The sequence below is a fragment of the Cotesia glomerata genome, linkage group LG7 (assembly GCF_020080835.1).
Source record: "Cotesia glomerata isolate CgM1 linkage group LG7, MPM_Cglom_v2.3, whole genome shotgun sequence".
NCBI lineage: Eukaryota > Metazoa > Arthropoda > Insecta > Hymenoptera > Braconidae > Cotesia > Cotesia glomerata.
Genome location: NC_058164.1, coordinates 16,760,765 through 16,780,718, shown reverse-complemented (window position 1 = coordinate 16,780,718; position 19,954 = coordinate 16,760,765). Strand labels below are relative to the sequence as shown.

The 19,954-nt window shown below is 34.9% G+C and overlaps 2 protein-coding genes across 2 annotated transcripts in view; both read left to right on the top strand.

The window, feature by feature from the left end:
• LOC123269695 (collagen alpha-1(XVIII) chain-like) overlaps positions 1-3,722 on the top strand; it is a gene marked incomplete in the record, with an annotated part of 201,774 nt that extends 198,052 nt beyond the window's left edge. The window contains 3 exon segments of the mRNA XM_044735531.1: positions 1,644-1,995; positions 2,058-2,446; positions 3,672-3,722. Of these exon segments, the coding sequence (XP_044591466.1) occupies positions 1,644-1,995; positions 2,058-2,446; positions 3,672-3,722 (792 nt within the window).
• Positions 3,723-16,237: 12,515 nt separating this feature from the next.
• Positions 16,238-18,792, top strand: LOC123269583. Its single transcript, XM_044735420.1, has 2 exons — positions 16,238-16,359; positions 16,401-18,792. The coding sequence occupies exons 1-2, from the start codon at positions 16,337-16,339 to the stop codon at positions 18,688-18,690; spliced, it is 2,313 nt and encodes a 770-aa protein (XP_044591355.1). The 5' UTR covers positions 16,238-16,336; the 3' UTR covers positions 18,691-18,792.
• Positions 18,793-19,954: the final 1,162 nt, after the last annotated feature.

Below are 19,954 nucleotides of genomic sequence, written 5' to 3'. Positions count from 1 at the left end.
GTCGATCGCCGCCAACCTCGTGAAAATCGGTTGATTCATTCAAAAGTTATAGCAGTTTGAAAATTAAAAAAATTGTGTTTCATCAAACGTTGATAAGACTTTTGAGCTCGGAGAGCTCAAAATGATACAAAAATTATATTTTTGAGCTCGGAGAGCTCAAAATCGTAATAACTGCAATTTTGAGCACTTAAGTATGAAATTAGCGGGAAGTTGCAGGGATGGCCTGTAGGGTCAACCGTTTTCCTAATTTTTTTTCATATTTATAAGTGCAATTTTCCCGATTTTTTTGGTTTTTTGAGAATTTCTTCAATTTTAAAATGTAAATGGGACAAGATTTAAGATTCAATTTCAGTGAAACAAAATACATGGTAATCATACTCAATCTGAATCCAAAAAATTTTTTCATCTCGATAATTTCGATTTTTCATGATTTATTGCAATTTTTTGGGTTTTTTCGCTATTTTTTCAAATTTCGACGGCTCAACGGGCTGATTAACGTTCAGATTTAGATTCAATAATTTTCTCACCGCTGTGACTGCAGTTTTTCACAAATTTTTGTCGTTTTTTTTTGGGTTTTTTGCCAAATGGACTATAAATTCGGATTTAGCGGGTCGAAATACATGTCCGTAGGGGGATCCGGTCTTAAGTACAGATAACTTTTTTTTCTGTGTGCCGGTGTTATCACATGTCATATAATCCTCGAAAGTAGTAAAATATTATGATTTCAGACATTTTTTGACATAAATAAGTGAAACAAAAAATTTTAAAATTCAAAAAACATAAATTCTAGCGTTGCACGCTTGAAAATCTTATGAAAAGTTGATTTAGAAAATTTCACTCTATTTTCATTTCCTAAAAGTGCATCTAAAAGCAAAAATTAAAAAAAAAACCCCTTTTTCACTAAACTAGGCTTAAACGTTGAGGGATAAGTGATAGTTTCTTAGGGAAAATTTTCAAGATAATCGATCACTACCAGTTTTTTGAAAATCAACATTTTAAAGTCAAAATTTGAAAATCTTATAGAAGTACAGTTTTACAATTTTTTTTTATTGTATATCCTAAAAGTGTGTTTAAAAACAGAAATTAAAAAAAAACGTCCCGGTTGGCCCATTTTTCGCAAAGTTACAGACATTTGAAAAAACAAAGAGCGATTTTTTTCAAAAATTGATATCTCGAGAACGGCTCGGCAAAAAAAAATTAAAAAAAAAATAATGGCGGTCTTTTTTAATGGGTACTATAACATAAAAAATTTTCAAAACAATCAGAGATGCAAAGGCGGAATGTTGTCCGATTTGGCGTGGAATGCCCTATATATATCTTTCTTAATCCAATAAAATTACATTTTTAAACGAAGTATGTTCATTTTTTTTTTTTTTCTAAACAGTATGGTTCGTTGAATAAAATTTTTGAGTGAAAAATTCCACTCTTCACTTAAGACTTTTATGTTCATTATTTCAGAGTAAATTTTAGAATGAAAAGAACTGAATCATGTCAAAACAAGAGTGAAATTTTAAACAGAACAATTTCTTAAATAAAGTCTTTTTTTTATCAGTATAGAGTAACCTATATATTTGAATGGTTTGTGTTTTGTTAAATAATTTATTTATTCTCTGTAATTGAAGAATATTTTTCTACTACAACAGGATGGGCTCACAATGAGACCGGGACTGCCAGGACAAAAAGGTGATATTGGTAGTCCAGGGAATCCTGGGCTCAAAGGAGAACCTGGAGTACCTGGTTCCAAAGGTATTAAAGGTGAGGCCGGTCAAAAAGGCGGTAAAGGAGATCATGGGAGAGAAGGTGCTCGGGGTATTCAAGGATATAAAGGTGAACCAGGTGCACCTGGTATAGCCGGTCTTCCGGGTGCATCAGGTGAAAATGGAAGACCAGCAGAAAAAGGCGAAAAAGGGGATATTGGTCCAGAAGGAAAACACGGCCCTCCGGGTCCACCTGGATCACTTGATATTGCTAAGGATAATATTAGTAGTAACTTAGGTAATTTGTTTTTTGTAGAAGAAAATAAAAATTTCGATAAAAATTTTCTGATATGATCAAAGTTTTAGGAAAAGGTGATAAAGGTGAACGCGGTGCTTTTGGATATAAAGGTGAAATTGGTAACAAAGGTGAAAAAGGTGAGAAAGGAAATACAGGAGCACCTGGTATCCTTGGTATTAACGGCGCTCGTGGTCCTCAAGGAGATAAAGGTGAACCCGGGAAAGATGGATCTTCCGGAATACCTGGCATTCCCGGTGCTAAAGGTGATCGTGGAGAGAAAGGCCCACCAGGAGTAACTGCGTTTGCTGGTGCTGTAGATTATGTGACTATCAAGGGAGAAAAAGGTGCAGAAGGCAAAAGAGGGAGAAGGGGTCGTCCTGGTGCTCCTGGACCTATGGGACCACCCGGAAAACCAGGAAGTATTAGTGACATTGGACTCCAAGGATGGCCGGTAAGTTTTTGATTTAAGGTATTCTAAAGATAATTTAAGATATTCCAGCTGTTGACCAATCGATTTTGTTTATTCTGTAAATTATTTTCAACATATCTTTCATGCGATAAAATTATAAAGATCATACGAGTGTACAGTCTTTCTAGTCAGGATATTAAGGTAGTCATTATCTGACCAGAGTAATGTTTTTAGCACGAGACATGAGGTCACGATACCAGATATGTGTGTTACAATGATTGCATTTGCCGGATAAGGACTATCTGAGTATACTACTATGCATTATATTTTATTTAACAATTGGTTGCTTTATGCCATTTTTGATGATTAACAAAGCAAAGTCTTACCCCAGTAACATTGGTTTTGGATAAGATTCTTTGGCCAGATAGTTAATCAAGATTATTTGTCAAGTCTGGCGACAGACTTGAACAAAATTTTGAAACAGAATCTTGAGCAATATTTGGTCCAGTTTAGTGACAAGTCAGTATCCAGAATTTGTCCGGATTGTTGATAAAGAAGCTTGATCTAGACTTGAGCGAGAAACGAAAAAGACTGACAGTGCGCATTATTATTATATTGAAATCAGAATGAGAATTTCTGCCTTCACAACTGAGTCTCAAAAAGTGGTGATGGGGAGCCCAACCGTTTTTGACAATTTTCTGGACGAATTCTGACCCCAGTCTTGCCCGAGAATCTTGGTCTAATATCTAAAGAATTCTTGATGAATGACTTGTCGAAAGTTTATTATCCTAGAATTGTAAAAATCTGTATACAGATCTTTCATCACAATTTTTGAACCAGACTTGAACCAGATTGCTACTAGAGTAGACTGTTTAGCAACATGACGTAAACACATCAAATTTTATGAAGAATCATATAAAATAAACTTATTTTGAAGAACAAAAATAATACTTTCTATAAATTGAAAATTGTTCACTATAAAACAAAAATTCATTTTCTCGAAAACCATGTATCCATATTTTATTTTTATATATTTATGAGGCATTCCCCGCTAAATCAGATACTTGTAAAGATTTTTTTTTATTTTCTCAATTTTTTGACGTTTTCTGATACCCATCGAAAGACCTTTATTGTCCCAGCTAGGAATTGTGAATGCTTGACGAATGACTGTGTCTTGGGCCACTTGTCATTTGCCGAGCCCTGGGTGGTAGCCATTGAGCAAAGCCCGGCATAGGCTTAACCCAATGGTTTAATATTGTTAAACCAGGGCTGGAAAGAGATTAAGCACTCAAGACTCAGCCCAAGCCAGGCCCGGTAATTTCATTGAGTTAGTTGAATCAATTTTGTGAAAAAAAAAATTTTTTTAAGCGAGAGTTCTAAAAGTTTCTAAGAAAATTAAGTTGAAACGAGATGTCGTTTGCTCGTTAGTCGCTTCTTTTATTTATTAAGGGCGCCACTGGATTTTGGACTCAGTATCTAGAACTGGACCAGAACATGTAGTAATAGATCAGGGTCGTAAGAGATTGCTGAGGAAACCAGAACTTGTACACAGAAATTCGTTTTACAAAATTATATATTCATCCAAACCTTTTTACAATTGAAATAAGGCCTTAAAAAAATTAATAGAAATTCATAGGATAATCACATACTCACATCCCACTCTCATACGGTATATTTCCCGCTGTCCAGCTGGACCCTCACGTTGCTGCAGTTACCGCTGTCCACTGGACCCTCACACTACTCTATCTACTTCGCGCTGTCCCCTGGACCCTCACGCTACTCTAACTTAGTTCGCGTGGTCTCACGGACTCTCATATCACTGCGCTGAACCCTCACGTTACTACACACGCTTTCCACACAGCGCACGCTGTCCCCCAAACCCTCACACTACTCTAAGACAACTACCCCGAAACCAGAGGAGTGTACCATGAAACCGAGGCAGCCCCTTTACGCATACGCACCCACACTATTTTCTATTAACAATATTAACAACAAATTATTTCTGGCTAATAAACAATTTCCATTCTTATTTACTAATTAAAAACTTCTTAATTTCTAATTATCATTTTCCTAAATACTAAATTACTGCCGTGCTCTTAATATTACAACAATAATTATTTAATACAAGAGTTCTTCGTATCTTGAATTAATCTACTTGTCATGTCCGAGAATTTACAAATTGATTTTAATCCATTTATTTTGGTCCACGTTAATCAATTAATTCTCGATAACTGAGTAAATTTCGCATTGTCTAAATCAACTTTATTTAATCCAAATTATCAGCGGTAAATTTTACAAAAATTATTTTCTTTGTAAACGTGAAATTTTGTCAGGAGATATTTCAGTGTAAGCCGAGAAATTTTATTTTTGACCTTGAGAGGTTTTGTGTTAAGTTTTAGCGCGTGACAAGATGTCCGACTCTCTCAAGGTCTGGCGTCTTTGTAATAAATTTTTGGTGTAATTTTTTTTCTGACGAAATTTTCAAGTGAACCATTTAAATTAACAACTAAACGGATCTTAACGGTTATTTCCTGACTCTAGTTTTAATTTAATTGTAAAAAATTACTAAATATCGCATTAAATGATCTATTGAATTATTTTTCGTGTTGAACAAGTCTTTGTCTTGAATAATTTTAATTTAGCGGTTTACTCAATTTCGTTTTACTGGCTTAAGACAAATTATTAATTGCATAATTATTTTGTCTAAGTAAATTAATTAATAACCCGAAACAGGTTCTGGTGTTATTAATTATTTATTTTATAATTTTCTCTAAACTTAATACTTAAAAACTAACGATTGTGACCGAGCACGAAATGGCGGTGACCTTCAGCCGACATGACGGCCTGGCTGATGCCGCGGACTCGAGAGATAATTAACTCGTTATTTGTACCTGGATTTTTATAATTTTATTTGCACTCCCTCGGTGAGCTGCAACTCCTCGTCTTCAGGTACTGGTGTGAATCCTCCCTTAGTGAGGTAGTCTCGATTTGGCGGTGATACTCTGATCACCATCACTCGCTCCCTGGATATTTATAACGCCTGTAACCGCAAATCAGCATTAGAAATTATCACAAATTAAAATTAATTTAACCAAGCTGGCATTCGGCCTAGCAAGCATTAAATTAACAAAGTGTTATCGCTTCGTTCCACGTTGGTTAGGTGGAATAAAAATAATTACCTTAGCTAGATGTTTTGAAAAAATTTGCGTGTCGTCCAGTCGAGCCACTCAGTCACAATAAGTTTTACCTAATTTTGATATACGTTTGTTGCTTCCTCTGCTCTCCTCACTACCACTACGCCGGCTTCTTCACCTTGAGGCCTTTCTTACTAGCTCCAAATGAGGGCTTTAGATCACAGCGCACTGTAACCTGTCGATCAATAACTAAGTACCGAAAAAGGGGAATTTACCGGGTAACGATCACTCCATTACAAAGTTGAAATTATTGTATTATTTTAGTAACAGTATCCTTAGCTCATCCTTGCATCATTCTTAGCTAAGTATATCATCGTCTAAGTCTACAAAAGGGTACAAGGCTAAATTATATTGGAGTAATTCAAATTTAAGTTAAAATAAGTGAAAGACTCTTTAAACTATTTTGGAACCATGCTGAAAAAATAACACCGACACACAAAGAAAAAAAAGTTGTCAGTACTTTTGATGGGACCCATATATCTTTATGTATTTCTACCCGCTGAATCCGAATTTGAGGTTAGTTTGACCCGTACACCATCAAATTTTCGAGAAAACTTTGAAAAACCTATGACCCAAATTTTACTTTTTGTATTTGAGTATTTTAGTTTATTTTTTATTAATTACTTAAAAATTAATAGAAACAATTATTGTTATTAGTGCGGCGATTATTATTTAATTATTGTATTTATTTAGTTAATAATTTTATATTATTGTTACTGAAGGTATGATTAAAATTAAGAAATTAAGCGTGTGAGAAATTATTACGAAGCCGAGCGAATTAATTGTAAAAGAAATTAAAAGATTGGAAAAATTATTCTAAGTTCCGAACAAGATTTAGTATGGGAAAGCGATGAATGGATATAAAATGAAAGAAATGACGATTATTATTTTGTAAGAAATAATTTAGGTAAGCGAAGATTTTATAAGTCCCGAGGACAATTTAGTATGGAAAATCAACGAATGGATATATAATGAAAGAAATTGCGATTAAAATAATAAACAATTGTGAATTTGACGAAACGAATGGATAGAGAATGAAGGAAATTACGATTAAAATAATAAAGAATTGAGTTTCGAAAATAAAAACTTAGAATTTGGCGAGACGAATGGATAGAAAATGAAAGAAATTACGATTAAAATAATAAATAATTATTTTTGAATGCTAGTTCGAGGGCACCGGACAGGAGTTGGGGGAAAAATGATAAACGCCAAAATTTGGCTCGATAAAGCAAGCAGTTCTTTCTCGGGACAATTACTCGGGCGAATACTCTTCACCAAGTAATTCCAGAGGATGATACTCTACCTGGAGTCTGACCAAGGCCCAGGTAAGTATCATGAACCGACCGGATGAAAGTGCTTCTCCCCGTGCCGAAGCCTTCAGCTGAGGTACGGTAGGTGACCATAAGCCGTGTAGGTGGGGGCGAAGAGGACACTCTCCATTCGCTCTCGGGGTAGAGGTTTAGGCCCAGGGGTGACGGCTAGTCTCCTGGGAAAGCGGGGAACCAGCTCTTGACAATTAGTTCGCGATTTTGAACCGCGAGTATGTGTGAAAAGAGTGTTCTAATATATTGTTTATATTGTTTAATTTGTTTATATTGTTTATATCGTTTATTAACATGATCAGGCCAATAAAGAGGTTTCCCTTTTTCTTTGATTTATTTAAAATGAAGTGTTTTGTTTATATTTTGTTATTGATAATGTAATCCCCGTTTATGACCCTGGACTCCGGCGAGCAAATTTCGAGCCGGGGACAAATAAATTATTTATTTTTATAATTTTTGAAAACGTGGACGTTACAAACCGAAAAACATGACGAAAATCGGCAATTTACGCGATTTAAAATGATTTAAAAATTTTTTTTGACCTTAACTAAGCATGATTTTAATGTATTTTTATCCACTTAATACTTATCTGAAGTTTATTTATACCATAAGCCATTAAAATTATAAGTAAAAAACCCTGAAAAATTGCAAAAAAAGCAAAAAATAACAAAAAATTCCAGATATTGTGTTAAAAAAAATTTTATAAAATTAGATCAATCATGATTCTCATGTATTTCAATCCGTCGAATATAAATCTTGAATTTATATGGCTCAGACATCTCTAAAAATCTAAATAAATGGTAAAAAACCACTGAGAATAAAAATAAATCAAGTCCGTTATGATAAAAATTAATTTTCAAATAAAAATAAAGAATTTTTAACATGTTATCCGATTTGTGGAATATAAATTTTGAATTTTTTGACCTAAATCCTCAAAAAATTTTAGTTAATTCTACTTTTTTTTATATCGTTTTTATTACACCTATGTCTTGGTGCATTCCTCTTGCAACACTACTGTTAGGCTAACAATCAGGGTTCACAAAATATCCCTGCTTATTATGTTTGTGAGATAGTCGCGATCGAAAAAATCACTATGTTAAAAAAGAATGGCCAACGAGAACGAATTTGAATCCTGGTTCTCACAATGTTACCCGAGAACCTCTAATTGATCCTTCCAAGTACTAACTACCGCCACTTCACATGAAGCTTGGTCTTATGAAGCAGTTTGTCAAAGCTTTAGACAAAGATGGCAACTGTTTCAAATATTTGGGGGAAAACTTTTCAGCTATAAGTGATGCAAAATTGAAAGAAGCAATTTTCGATGTACCCTAAATTCGGACTTTATTTAAGGACGATAATTTCGAATATGAAATGAACAAGATTGAGAGAGCAGCATGGGCAAGCTTCAAAGAAGTATCACAAAATTTTTTAGGGAATACAAAAAGGGAGAATTACGTGAATTTAGTTGAAGAGTTGTTGTACAACTACGATACTTTGGGTTGCTTGATAAATTCAAAATTGCACTATTTAGATTCTCACCTTTCACACTTTCCTGAAAATTTTGACGATTACAGTGAAGAGCAAGGCGAAAGATTCCATCAAGACATTAGTGTAATAAAAAATCGTTATCAAGGAAAGTGGGATATCATTATGATGGCTGATCATTGTTGGACACTGAAGAGAGATCTACCTGAGAAAATAAAAAAGCAAAAGATAAACCCTTTATGTAGGTCATTTGAAGATAAAAGGGTTAGATATAAGTGGAGAATGAATTAAAATTAAAAAATAAACGGGTTTGAAAAGATTTTTTTTAAGAATTAAAATTTTTTGAAGATTTAGGTCAAAAAATTTAAAATTTATATTCCACAGATCGAATAACATGTTTGATTTGATTTTGATTTTCAGTGGTTTTTTGCCATTTATTTAGATTTTTAGAGATGTCTGAGCCATATAAATTTGAGATTTATATTTGGCGGATCGAAATACATGAGAATCATGATTGATCTAATTTTATAAAATTTTTTTTAACACAATATCTGGAATTTTTTGCTTTTTTTTGCTATTTTTTGCTTTTTTTGCAATTTTTCGGGGTTTTTTGGAATTTACTTAAACTTTTAATGGCTTATGGTCTGAATAAACTTCAGATAAGAAGTAAGCGGGTCGAAATACATTAAAATCATGCTTAGTTAAGGTCAAAAAAATTTTTTAAATCATTTTAAATCGCCTAAACTTCCTATTTTCGTCATTTTTTTCGGTTTTTCAAAGTTTTCTCAAAAATTTGACGGTGTACAGGTCAAACTGACCTCAAATTCGGATTCAGCGGGTCGAAATACATAAAGATATATGGGTCCCGTCAAAAGTACTGACAACTTTTTTTTTATGTGCCGGTGGACATGGATTGTCTTCACGAGCAGTGCGGGTGGTGTGGCTCGGGGTCCATATCGAACCCTATCCTGACTTTATATTTGTAAAAATGCTCACCGTAAGATGGACGGTGTGGCTTAATGTATATAGAATAAGCGAAAGGAAATTTAGTATAGACCGGATAGCTCAAATGGTAGAATAGCCGACATGTCTTCGGAAGGTTCTGGGTTCGAATCCCAGTCCGAGTTATCTAATAATTTTTTCTCGCATATTCTATAATTTCACATTAAGATGATCCTCTTCACATTCCTTTCTCAATCCTTTCCTACCAATATCCTGTTACGTGAATGTAGAACGCTTCACGTAATAATTACCGTAACTCCTATTCTTTCCCGCTTCACAGCATTATTTATATTTGTAAATGTGTGTGTGTAAATGTGTGTGTGGCCAAAAAAGCCACACCGTCCATCTTACGGCAAGCATTTTTACAAATATAAATAATGCTGTGAAGCGGGAAAGAATAGGAGTTACGGTGATTATTACGTGAAGCGTTCCACATTCACGTAACAGAATATTGGTAGGAAAAGATTGAGAAAGGAATGTGAAGAAGATCATCTTAATGTGAGTTTATAGAATATGCGAGAAAAAATTATTAGATAGCTCGGAATGATTCGAACCGAGAACCTTCCGAAGACATGTCGGCTACTCTACCATTTGAGCTATCCGGTCTATACTAAATTTCCTTTCGCTTATTCTATATACATTAAGCCACACCGTCCATCTTACAGCAAGCATTTTTACAAATATAAATAATGCTATGAAGCGGGAAAGAATAGGAGTTACGGTAATTATTACGTGAAGCATTCCACATTCACGTAACAGGATATTGGTAGGAAAGGATTAAGAAAGGAATGTGGAGAGGATCATCTTAATGTGAGTTTATAGAATATGCGAGAAAAAATTATTAGATAGCTCGGACTGGGATTCGAACCCAGAACCTTCCGAAGACATGTCGGCTACTCTATCATTTGATAAATATGACCTGCGTAAGGATGACACGCAAAATCGTGAAGCGTTCCACATTTTTACAAATATAAATGATGCTGTGAAGCGGGAAAGAATAGGAGTTACGGTAATTATTACGTGAAGCGTTCCACATTCACGTAACAGGATATTGGTAGGAAAGGATTGACAAAGGAATGTGGAGAGGATCATCTTAATGTGAGTTTATAGAATATGCGAGAAAAAATTTATTAGATAGCTTGGACTGGGATTCGAACCCAGAACCTTCCGAAGACATGTCGGCTACTCTACCATTTGATAAATATGACCTGCGTAAGGATGACACGCAAAATCGTGAAGCGTTCCACATTTTTACAAATATAAATGATGCTGTGAAGCGGGAAAGAATAGCAGTTACGGTAATTATTACGTGAAGCGTTCCACATTCACGTAACAGGATATTGGTAGGAAAGGATTGACAAAGGAATGTGGAGAGGATCATCTTAATGTGAGTTTATAGAATATGCGAGAAAAAATTTATTAGATAGCTCGGACTGGGATACGAACTCAGAACCTTCCGAAGGCATGTCGGCTACTCTACCATTTGAGCTATAAACCTTACCGTACACCATAGTACGTAGACATCTCGTACAAAGGCACGCAGTGATCCGCGTGATCATCCATTAGATAAACGCAAATTATAATTTGTTTTCATTTTTGAATAGATAAAGTAAAGATCTCTGATCATTCGAAATAGAAAAAATTCATGTGATAAATCACTTCTGACTATTCTAAAAATATTGGGGGAAATAATGTTTTTTAATTAAAAAAAAAAAAAATTTAAAAGAAAAAATTTTTATTTTTCCAAATGCAGGATAGATAAAATAATGTAAAAAGTACTGAACTAATCATCTTTTGACATAAAAAAACCACGTCGATCGTAAACGAAAGAAAACCGAAAAAAGTATTTTATCGAAATTACTCCGAAATTCCCCGAAATTCTCCGGTTTGAAAATTCAACAAATTGTGTTCTATAAAACTTCTATCAGTTTCTTAACTCGAAGAGCTCAAAAGCATAGAAAAGCTATCTCTTTGAGCTCAGAGAGCTCAAAATAACACATAAATTGTTCTTTTGAGCTCGAAGGGCTCAAAAACATCATAAGTGCAATTTTAAGCGCCTAGGTATGGAATTAGCGGGAAATTGCAGGGATGGCTTTTAGGGTCAACCGTTTTCCTAATTTTTTTTAATTGACTAAGAACTAAAAATATGTAGTGACTTATTTTCTCACCGATTTTCCTCTTCCGCACTTTCCCAGGTGATCCCCAACTTGTCGATAAGTGTTGTGAAGAAGGTAGTAAAAGCAAAGAGGCGGAGGGGTTTTGCGAGCCGCGAGAGTGTCGCGAACAATTTTTACTGATTAAAAACTTAGAAAAAAACCGTCGATCGACGAGCTTGCGTGAACTCCAATTGAGGGCCACTACAGAAAAACTTCTCGTGTCTAGGCGGGTTCAGATCACCGTTAAGTTACGTCGTAAAAACCCCGGTAGTCAACCTTTCTCTGGGTAAATTTCTCGACTGGAGACTTCTAGCCGAGAAATTCAAGAAGGTCCACTCTATCTGGTGCGTACTCCAACGCAGGTAAGTTGTTTAACCGCTAGGAAAAGGACCTAGTCACATACTTATAAGAAGAATTGCGCCTTCGGGCTTAATCGTTAAAACTCGGGAATAATCGTATCACGCTATGGCCGTCGCCCATGCGCGCCTTGGTTAGCGGTAGAGAAGCCGGCTCACGTGGCCGGCTGCAACAGTTGTGCTTGGACATTTGTACTAGTACGACTACTCTGTGCGAATCGATTCTGATATTTCTTACTTACATCTCACTTTCATTTAAATATTTAAATTATTCATTAAATATAAATAATTATATTAGCTTCAATTATACTTTAAATTCTCAATTCATTTAAATCAGTTCAATAGTTCAGTGAATTAACATAAATAAAATCAAGTAAATTTATTTAGTGACGCCACGCGGCCATTACGCGCCACCGTTAACAAAGGATTGCATCAGCCACACGGCTTTAGTCAATCCATAATTGACGCGTGATATTAACAATTAATTACATTAAATTAGTTATTGATATTTAATTACGATCTTATTTAATTTAGCTTATAAATAATTAAATTCCAACTTCAAATCATTTGACTAATTTCTACACTAAAAACATCAAACTCAATTGACTAACATTCTGTTATCAATTGAATATTATTTGCTCTCACCTTGAGACAATTGAACATTAATAGATCTCACTCTGAGATAGTTCAAAGTGATTAGATATTACTAGCTCCCACCTTGGGACTTGTCTAATTCAAATTATCGATAATCTTCTATCTAAGGCGGTTGAGCTCACCCCTATTGCGTTATTGCAACGTAATTTTACACATTCACACTTACACACACACAATTTACTTGTATAATTTCATCAAGGAGGTTTTTTCCCAGCCTAGCTGGGTTTTCCTCCTTTGGGGACAAATAAATTCTTCTAAATTGTTCCCCAAAAAATCCAAGTATTTTATTTAATTTCCTAATCCCAACTTTATCGTATAATTTAAAACAATTGCGGGAATTATTCGCATTGGATAGTTTTCGACAAAACATTTGGTGCCTCCTGTGAGGTTTGAAGTGTACACGAACCCTGATTTGCGAAGACGAGCAAGACGTTCCGAAGATCCAGTCACTATACCACCCAGCTGCTGCCAGCATCGTTGGACTTCAATACAAATAAGATAAGTCTTTAACACTAAATCATTTATAATATTAATTAATATATTATTTAATCATTTGATAATATATCCAACTTATTTATTTGTAATTTAATTAATTGTTTGACTTTGGCTGACTAATCGATTGTCACTTGGCAATCAATTCATCGGTCAACTAGTGCAATTGGTTATCATTCAAATATTTACTTACGTTATTATTTTAATTATTTACGTATAACTTAATTTAATTAATTAGTCGACAATTCACAATTAATTGATCATTGTCCGGTGATTAATTGTTGTGCAACAGAATAATTAATTATCAATTCTCAAATTATTTAATATTTAATTATAATTAATTATTTAAATTGTTTCTCAAATCAATTGATTACTGTAAGTGATCTATTTATTACAGAAATAAGATAATTAATTATCAATTGATATTTATTATTGTTATTTATTATTACTATTATTATCATATAAATTTATCGCAAAATGACTAAAACAAAAATGACTTTAGAACAAACACGTGTTCTATTAACTGCTAAAATTACCGCATTGAACGATGAATTAACAGCAAAAGACCACAGACATTCAGACTGCTTCTTTACGTTTTCCTAAAATCGAAAAAATGTTCGATCAGTACGATGCCAGTATCGACGAATTAGAAGTGAACAAACCTGAGGACCCAGAAATAGAACTCGCGGACGGAATTCGCAAAATTTATTACAATCTTGCAACTAAAATAAAAATTCCCAATCAAGATGTTCTCAATGCCACTATTCAAACTGCAATTAACGCTTCGACTCTTAATCGAACACTCGAGACTCAACGACTTACTAAGCTCCCTACCACGGATTTACCAAAATTCGATGGCAATTTTGAAAATTGGCTTTCTTTTAAAAATACATTTAAGACACTGATCGACGAACGTAAAGATTTAGATGATCTTAATAAGTTTTTATACCTTCGCGGATGTTTAACTGGTTCTGCTGCAAACAAGCTCGCGCTTTTAGATGCAAGTGCAGAAAACTATACACAGGCCTGGGACCTTTTAACAGAAACTTATCAGAAAGAGCGCGCTTTAGTTTTTAAACATTATGACGCTTTTTTAAATCTTAATTCAATATCAACCCCGACTAATGAAAATCTCACTAAATTCATAGATGATGCTCGACAACACTTAAATGATTTAAAATCATTAAAAGCAAACCCAACTGACGCATTTATAGTAAGATTATTAGAACTTAAATTACCAACAGAAATTAGAGACAAATGGGACGAAACGTACGAAGACGATAACACTCTCCCAACGTTTGACGCATTTAGCAAATTTATAATAAAAACTGCTTTCCGACTCAGTACACGTAAACCTAATAAACAGCGCGACTCCGATGGCTCTTTTAAAAGACGACGTAATGAATATTCGAGTAATAATTTCAAGAAACAAAAAACAGACTCACCAGTCCGAGCTTTAGTAACAACCACTTCTACTGCCTGTCCATGTTGTAAACTATCTCATCCGCTCTATAAATGTTATAAGTTTGATGCATTAACTATAGGAGAACGCATAAAATTTGTAAAATCTGCTAAACTTTGCAATAATTGTCTTCGCGAACACAAAGGAACTTGCCCTTCCAGTAGTAGATGTCAAACCTGTAAGAAATTCCATCATACCAAATTGCACATTCAACAAAGACAGTTCAACAACCCTCTAATCCGATTACTTCCACGAACAATGCCGTAAAATCCGAGTCACCTATTACTGTTACGACTGATAAAGGGATCTACATCTTGACTAGTAGTACACAACTATACGACAATTCTCAGAACACCGCGTTTCCAATTGATGATGAGCGCACTCATCCAGTTGCGTGATTCAACGGGTGGATTCATACAAGCTCGCGCTTTTACTTGACACCTGTGCAACAGCTAATTTCATTACTGAAAATTTGTCTAGCAAATTAAAATTGCCAATGCAAAACTGTTCTATTCCGATCGGGGCTGTTAATGGAATGCAAACCTTTTCAAAACATGTCGTTCAAATAAGTTGTAAATCTTTAAATAATAAATTTCAAAGATCATTATCATTTTAACTGTTAACGAAATTGCAGAGCTGAGTCCAAATGAAATCTTTCCACGTAATAAAATAGACATACCTAAAAAGATAATACTTGCTGATCCGGAATTTCATATACCAAGACCCGTAGATGTCCTTATCGGTTCAGGTACCACACTTTCTCTTCTATCTGTCGGACAGATTAACTGCTCACAAAATGATTGTGATTTAATATTACAAAAAACGCAACTAGGATGGGTTGTAGCGGGAGGAGTCATTGACGACAAAAATATACTTTCTGTAACTTGTCAACTAACTGATCTGTCGAGTCAATTAACAAAATTCTGGACTATTGAAGACATAAGTTCTAGTGATTCTCGATCTATTGAGGATTCTACATGTGAGACTTATTATCAAAACACTACTATTCGCGATACAGACGGTCGATATATAGTAAAACTACCCTTTCGCGCAGACGATGTCGAGTTCGGGAATTCCAAACAAAAGGCTCTAAATAGATTTCTGTCTTTACAGAAGAGATTAAATTCAGACTCATCATTAAAATCCGAATACAATAAAGTCATGAATGAATACATCAATCTTGGCCACATGGTACACGTACCGGATGATAGTGGACCAGGGTATTACATGCCCCATCATCCGATAATAAAACATCCAGCACTACCACTAAGGTACGCGTTGTATTTGATGCTTCAGCTAAAACCGATAAAGGTATCTCCTTGAATGAAGTCTTACTAACAGGGCCTACTATACAAGATAATCTTTTCACCATTCTCTTACGTTTTCGCACTTTTGTCTATGCTATGACTTCTGATATCGCTCAAATGTATCGACAAATTTGCATACATCCGGATCATCATAAATTTCAACGAATCCTTTATTATCATAATGACAAAATTAGTACCTTTGAACTTAAACGAGTTACATTTGGGGTTTCTGCAGCTCCATTTCTAGCTATACGCACGGTAAATCAACTTGCTGATGACGAATCTCATAATTTTCCTGTAGCTTCAAAAATATTAAAACGAGATCTTTATGTCGACAACTTATTAACCGGATCCAATTCTTTGACCGAAATTTTAAAATTGCGTGACGAAATCATTCAACTAGTGCGAAAGGGTGGATTTGAACTCAGACAATGGGCTTCGAATCACCGACACGCACTGGATAATTTCGATCAAAGAACCTTAGATTTAGATTGTGCTATTAATGATGATCCTATCTCTAAAACTTTGGGCATAGCATGGAATTCTCTAACTGACGAATTTATCTATACAGTCAAATCAAACGATTCATCACGAAAAATAACTAAACGAACCATTTTATCTGACATTGCAAAAATTTTCGATCCTATCGGAATTCTCGGTCCTATTGTATTAGCGGCAAAAACCATCATTCAAGAATGTTGGAAATTAAAGGTCCATTGGGATGAAACGGTCCCACAAGAGTTGCATTTGCGCTGGTGTAAATTTGCTGAACAATTACCCCTAATCAAAGACTTTTCGGTTGAACGAAATATTTTAATTCCTGATCCGACTGACATACAACTGCATGGATTTTGTGATGCTAGTAGAGTAGGCTATGGTGCTTGCATTTATATAAGATCAGTGAATAAACATGGAGACGTGATCGTGAAATTAGTTTGTTCCAAATCTCGAGTTGCTCCCATTAAAGATGTTACAATTCCAAAATTAGAATTATGTGGAGCATTATTACTTGCTAAATTATATAAGGACACAATTCCTTCATTTAACTTTGACATATCTAAAGTCACATTTTGGTCTGATTCAACTATTGTACTTCAATGGCTCAAACGATCTCCCAGCACTCTCAAGGTCTTTGAAGCGAATCGCGTTACACAAATTCAAACCCTTTGCAGTAAAATCGAATGGCGACATGTCAGAACCAAGGATAACCCGGCAGATTGCTTATCTAGAGGTCAACTTCCTTCTGAATTTCTAAATAACAAAATGTGGTTGATAGGTCCTACGTGGCTATCACAGGATCCTCTCAATTGGCCTAACTTAAAGCCAACAGTTCTTTCTGAACTTCCTGGTGTTCGAAAAATTACTTGTTTACTAGCTTCCACTGACAATTTATTTAAACGGTTTTCATCATATTCTAAACTTATAAATTCTTTTTCCTATTGTTTGCGAATGTTAAAAGATAATCCATTCAAACACAAACCTTTAAACGTAGAAGAAAAATTATTAACTGAAATTAAAATCTTAACTCTGATTCAAAACGAACAATATTATGATGAAATCAAACAAATTAAAGAAACCGGAGAGACTAAAAATCTACGATTACGATGCCTTAATCCATTTATTGATTCAAACGGATTATTGAGAGTGGGAGGCCGTTTGAAACATGCTCCTATATCCTTTTCGAAAAAACATCCTATTTTATTACCTTCACGTCATTATGTTACGGATCTAATTATTAGAGAAACTCATGAAAGTTTGTATCATTCGGGTATACAAAGTACACTTTCAAATCTTAGACATAAGTTTTGGCTACTAGATGGCAAAAATCAAGTACGTAAAATCATTAGACATTGCGTTAAATGCATTAGATATCAACCAATTCTCTTACAAAGTAAAATGGCCGATTTGCCTAGTTCTAGAGTCTCGGAATCTCCGCCATTTTCTCACGTAGGAATTGATTATTTTGGACCTCTCTTTATCAAGGAACGTAAATTTCGAAACAGAACTAAAGTCAAGGTCTATGGATGTGTTTTTGTTTGCATGGCTACTAAGGCTGTACATTTAGAAATCGTAAGTGACTTAACTACCGAGGGTTTCTTAGGAGCTTTCGGACGTTTTATTGGTAGAAGAGGGGTTCCATCTCATGTATATTCTGATAATGGTACCAATTTTGTGGGTGCAAATAATCAATTAATAGAACTTTACCAACTATTCAACTCTAAGTCCCATCAGGACATTGTTAACAACTATGCCATAAAGAGAAACATTGTCTGGAAATTCAATCCACCTTTATCTCCTCATTTCGGGGGTATCTGGGAGGCGGCAGTCAAGTCATTTAAACACCATTTTAAACGAGTAGTGAAAGAACAACTTTTAACATTTGAAGAATTAAATTCTCTGGCTATACAAATTGAATCTATATTAAATTCTCGTCCTCTATGTTCATTGTCAAGTGATCCTAATGATCCTATTGCTTTAACTCCTGCACACATTTTAATAGGTCGTCCTCTCACTATGCTACCTGAAAATGATTTTTCTGACGTTCCAGATAATAGACTAAGCTCATGGCAATTCACTGTCAAGGCGCGACAAGATTTCTGGAAACGCTGGTATTTGGAATACCTTCATGAGTTGCAGACCAGGCAAAAATGGGACTCCAATCGAGGGGATATTAAGGTCAATCAAATTGTCTTACTGATGGACAAAAACCAACCCTGTATGCGGTGGCAGCTGGGAGTAGTGATCGAGACTCATCCAGGAGAGGATAACATAACACGAGTGGCTTCAATTCGAACAGCTCAAGGCATATATAAACGGAATATTACTCTGTTATGTCCATTACCAATCAATTCTTAAAATCTGTAAATTCAAAATATTGTAATCATGTAATATCACTGATTGTAAACACTATTCATAATATCTTGCTCAACCTTCGCAACGGGGGGAGTATGTTTAACCGCTAGGAAAAGGACCTAGTCACATACTTATAAGAAGAATTGCGCCTTCGGGCTTAATCGTTAAAACTCGGGAATAATCGTATCACGCTATGGCCGTCGCCCATGCGCGCCTTGGTTAGCGGTAGAGAAGCCGGCTCACGTGGCCGGCTGCAACAGTTGTGCTTGGACATTTGTACTAGTACGACTACTCTGTGCGAATCGATTCTGATATTTCTTACTTACATCTCACTTTCATTTAAATATTTAAATTATTCATTAAATATAAATAATTATATTAGCTTCAATTATACTTTAAATTCTCAATTCATTTAAATCAGTTCAATAGTTCAGTGAATTAACATAAATAAAATCAAGTAAATTTATTTAGTGACGCCACGCGGCCATTACGCGCCACCGTTAACAAAGGATTGCATCAGCCACACGGCTTTAGTCAATCCATAATTGACGCGTGATATTAACAATTAATTACATTAAATTAGTTATTGATATTTAATTACGATCTTATTTAATTTAGCTTATAAATAATTAAATTCCAACTTCAAATCATTTGACTAATTTCTACACTAAAAACATCAAACTCAATTGACTAACATTCTGTTATCAATTGAATATTATTTGCTCTCACCTTGAGACAATTGAACATTAATAGATCTCACTCTGAGATAGTTCAAAGTGATTAGATATTACTAGCTCCCACCTTGGGACTTGTCTAATTCAAATTATCGATAATCTTCTATCTAAGGCGGTTGAGCTCACCCCTATTGCGTTATTGCAACGTAATTTACACATTCACACTTACACACACACAATTTACTTGTATAATTTCATCAAGGAGGTTTTTTCCCAGCCTAGCTGGGTTTTCCTCCTTTGGGGACAAATAAATTCTTCTAAATTGTTCCCCAAAAAATCCAAGTATTTTATTTAATTTCCTAATCCCAACTTTATCGTATAATTTAAAACAATTGCGGGAATTATCCGCATTGGATAGTTTTCGACAAAACATAAGTGATCATTTTCGCCCACGTGGAAAAGGCGATTCCCCACCTGGAGGCCTTTAGCCAAAGGGTGGTAGGTAACCACACCCGAGTAGGTGGGGGCGAGGTGGATGTTCTTCACTCTCCCCTCGGATATCGCGAAATAGGGCCTGCAGAGCAGCACTAACT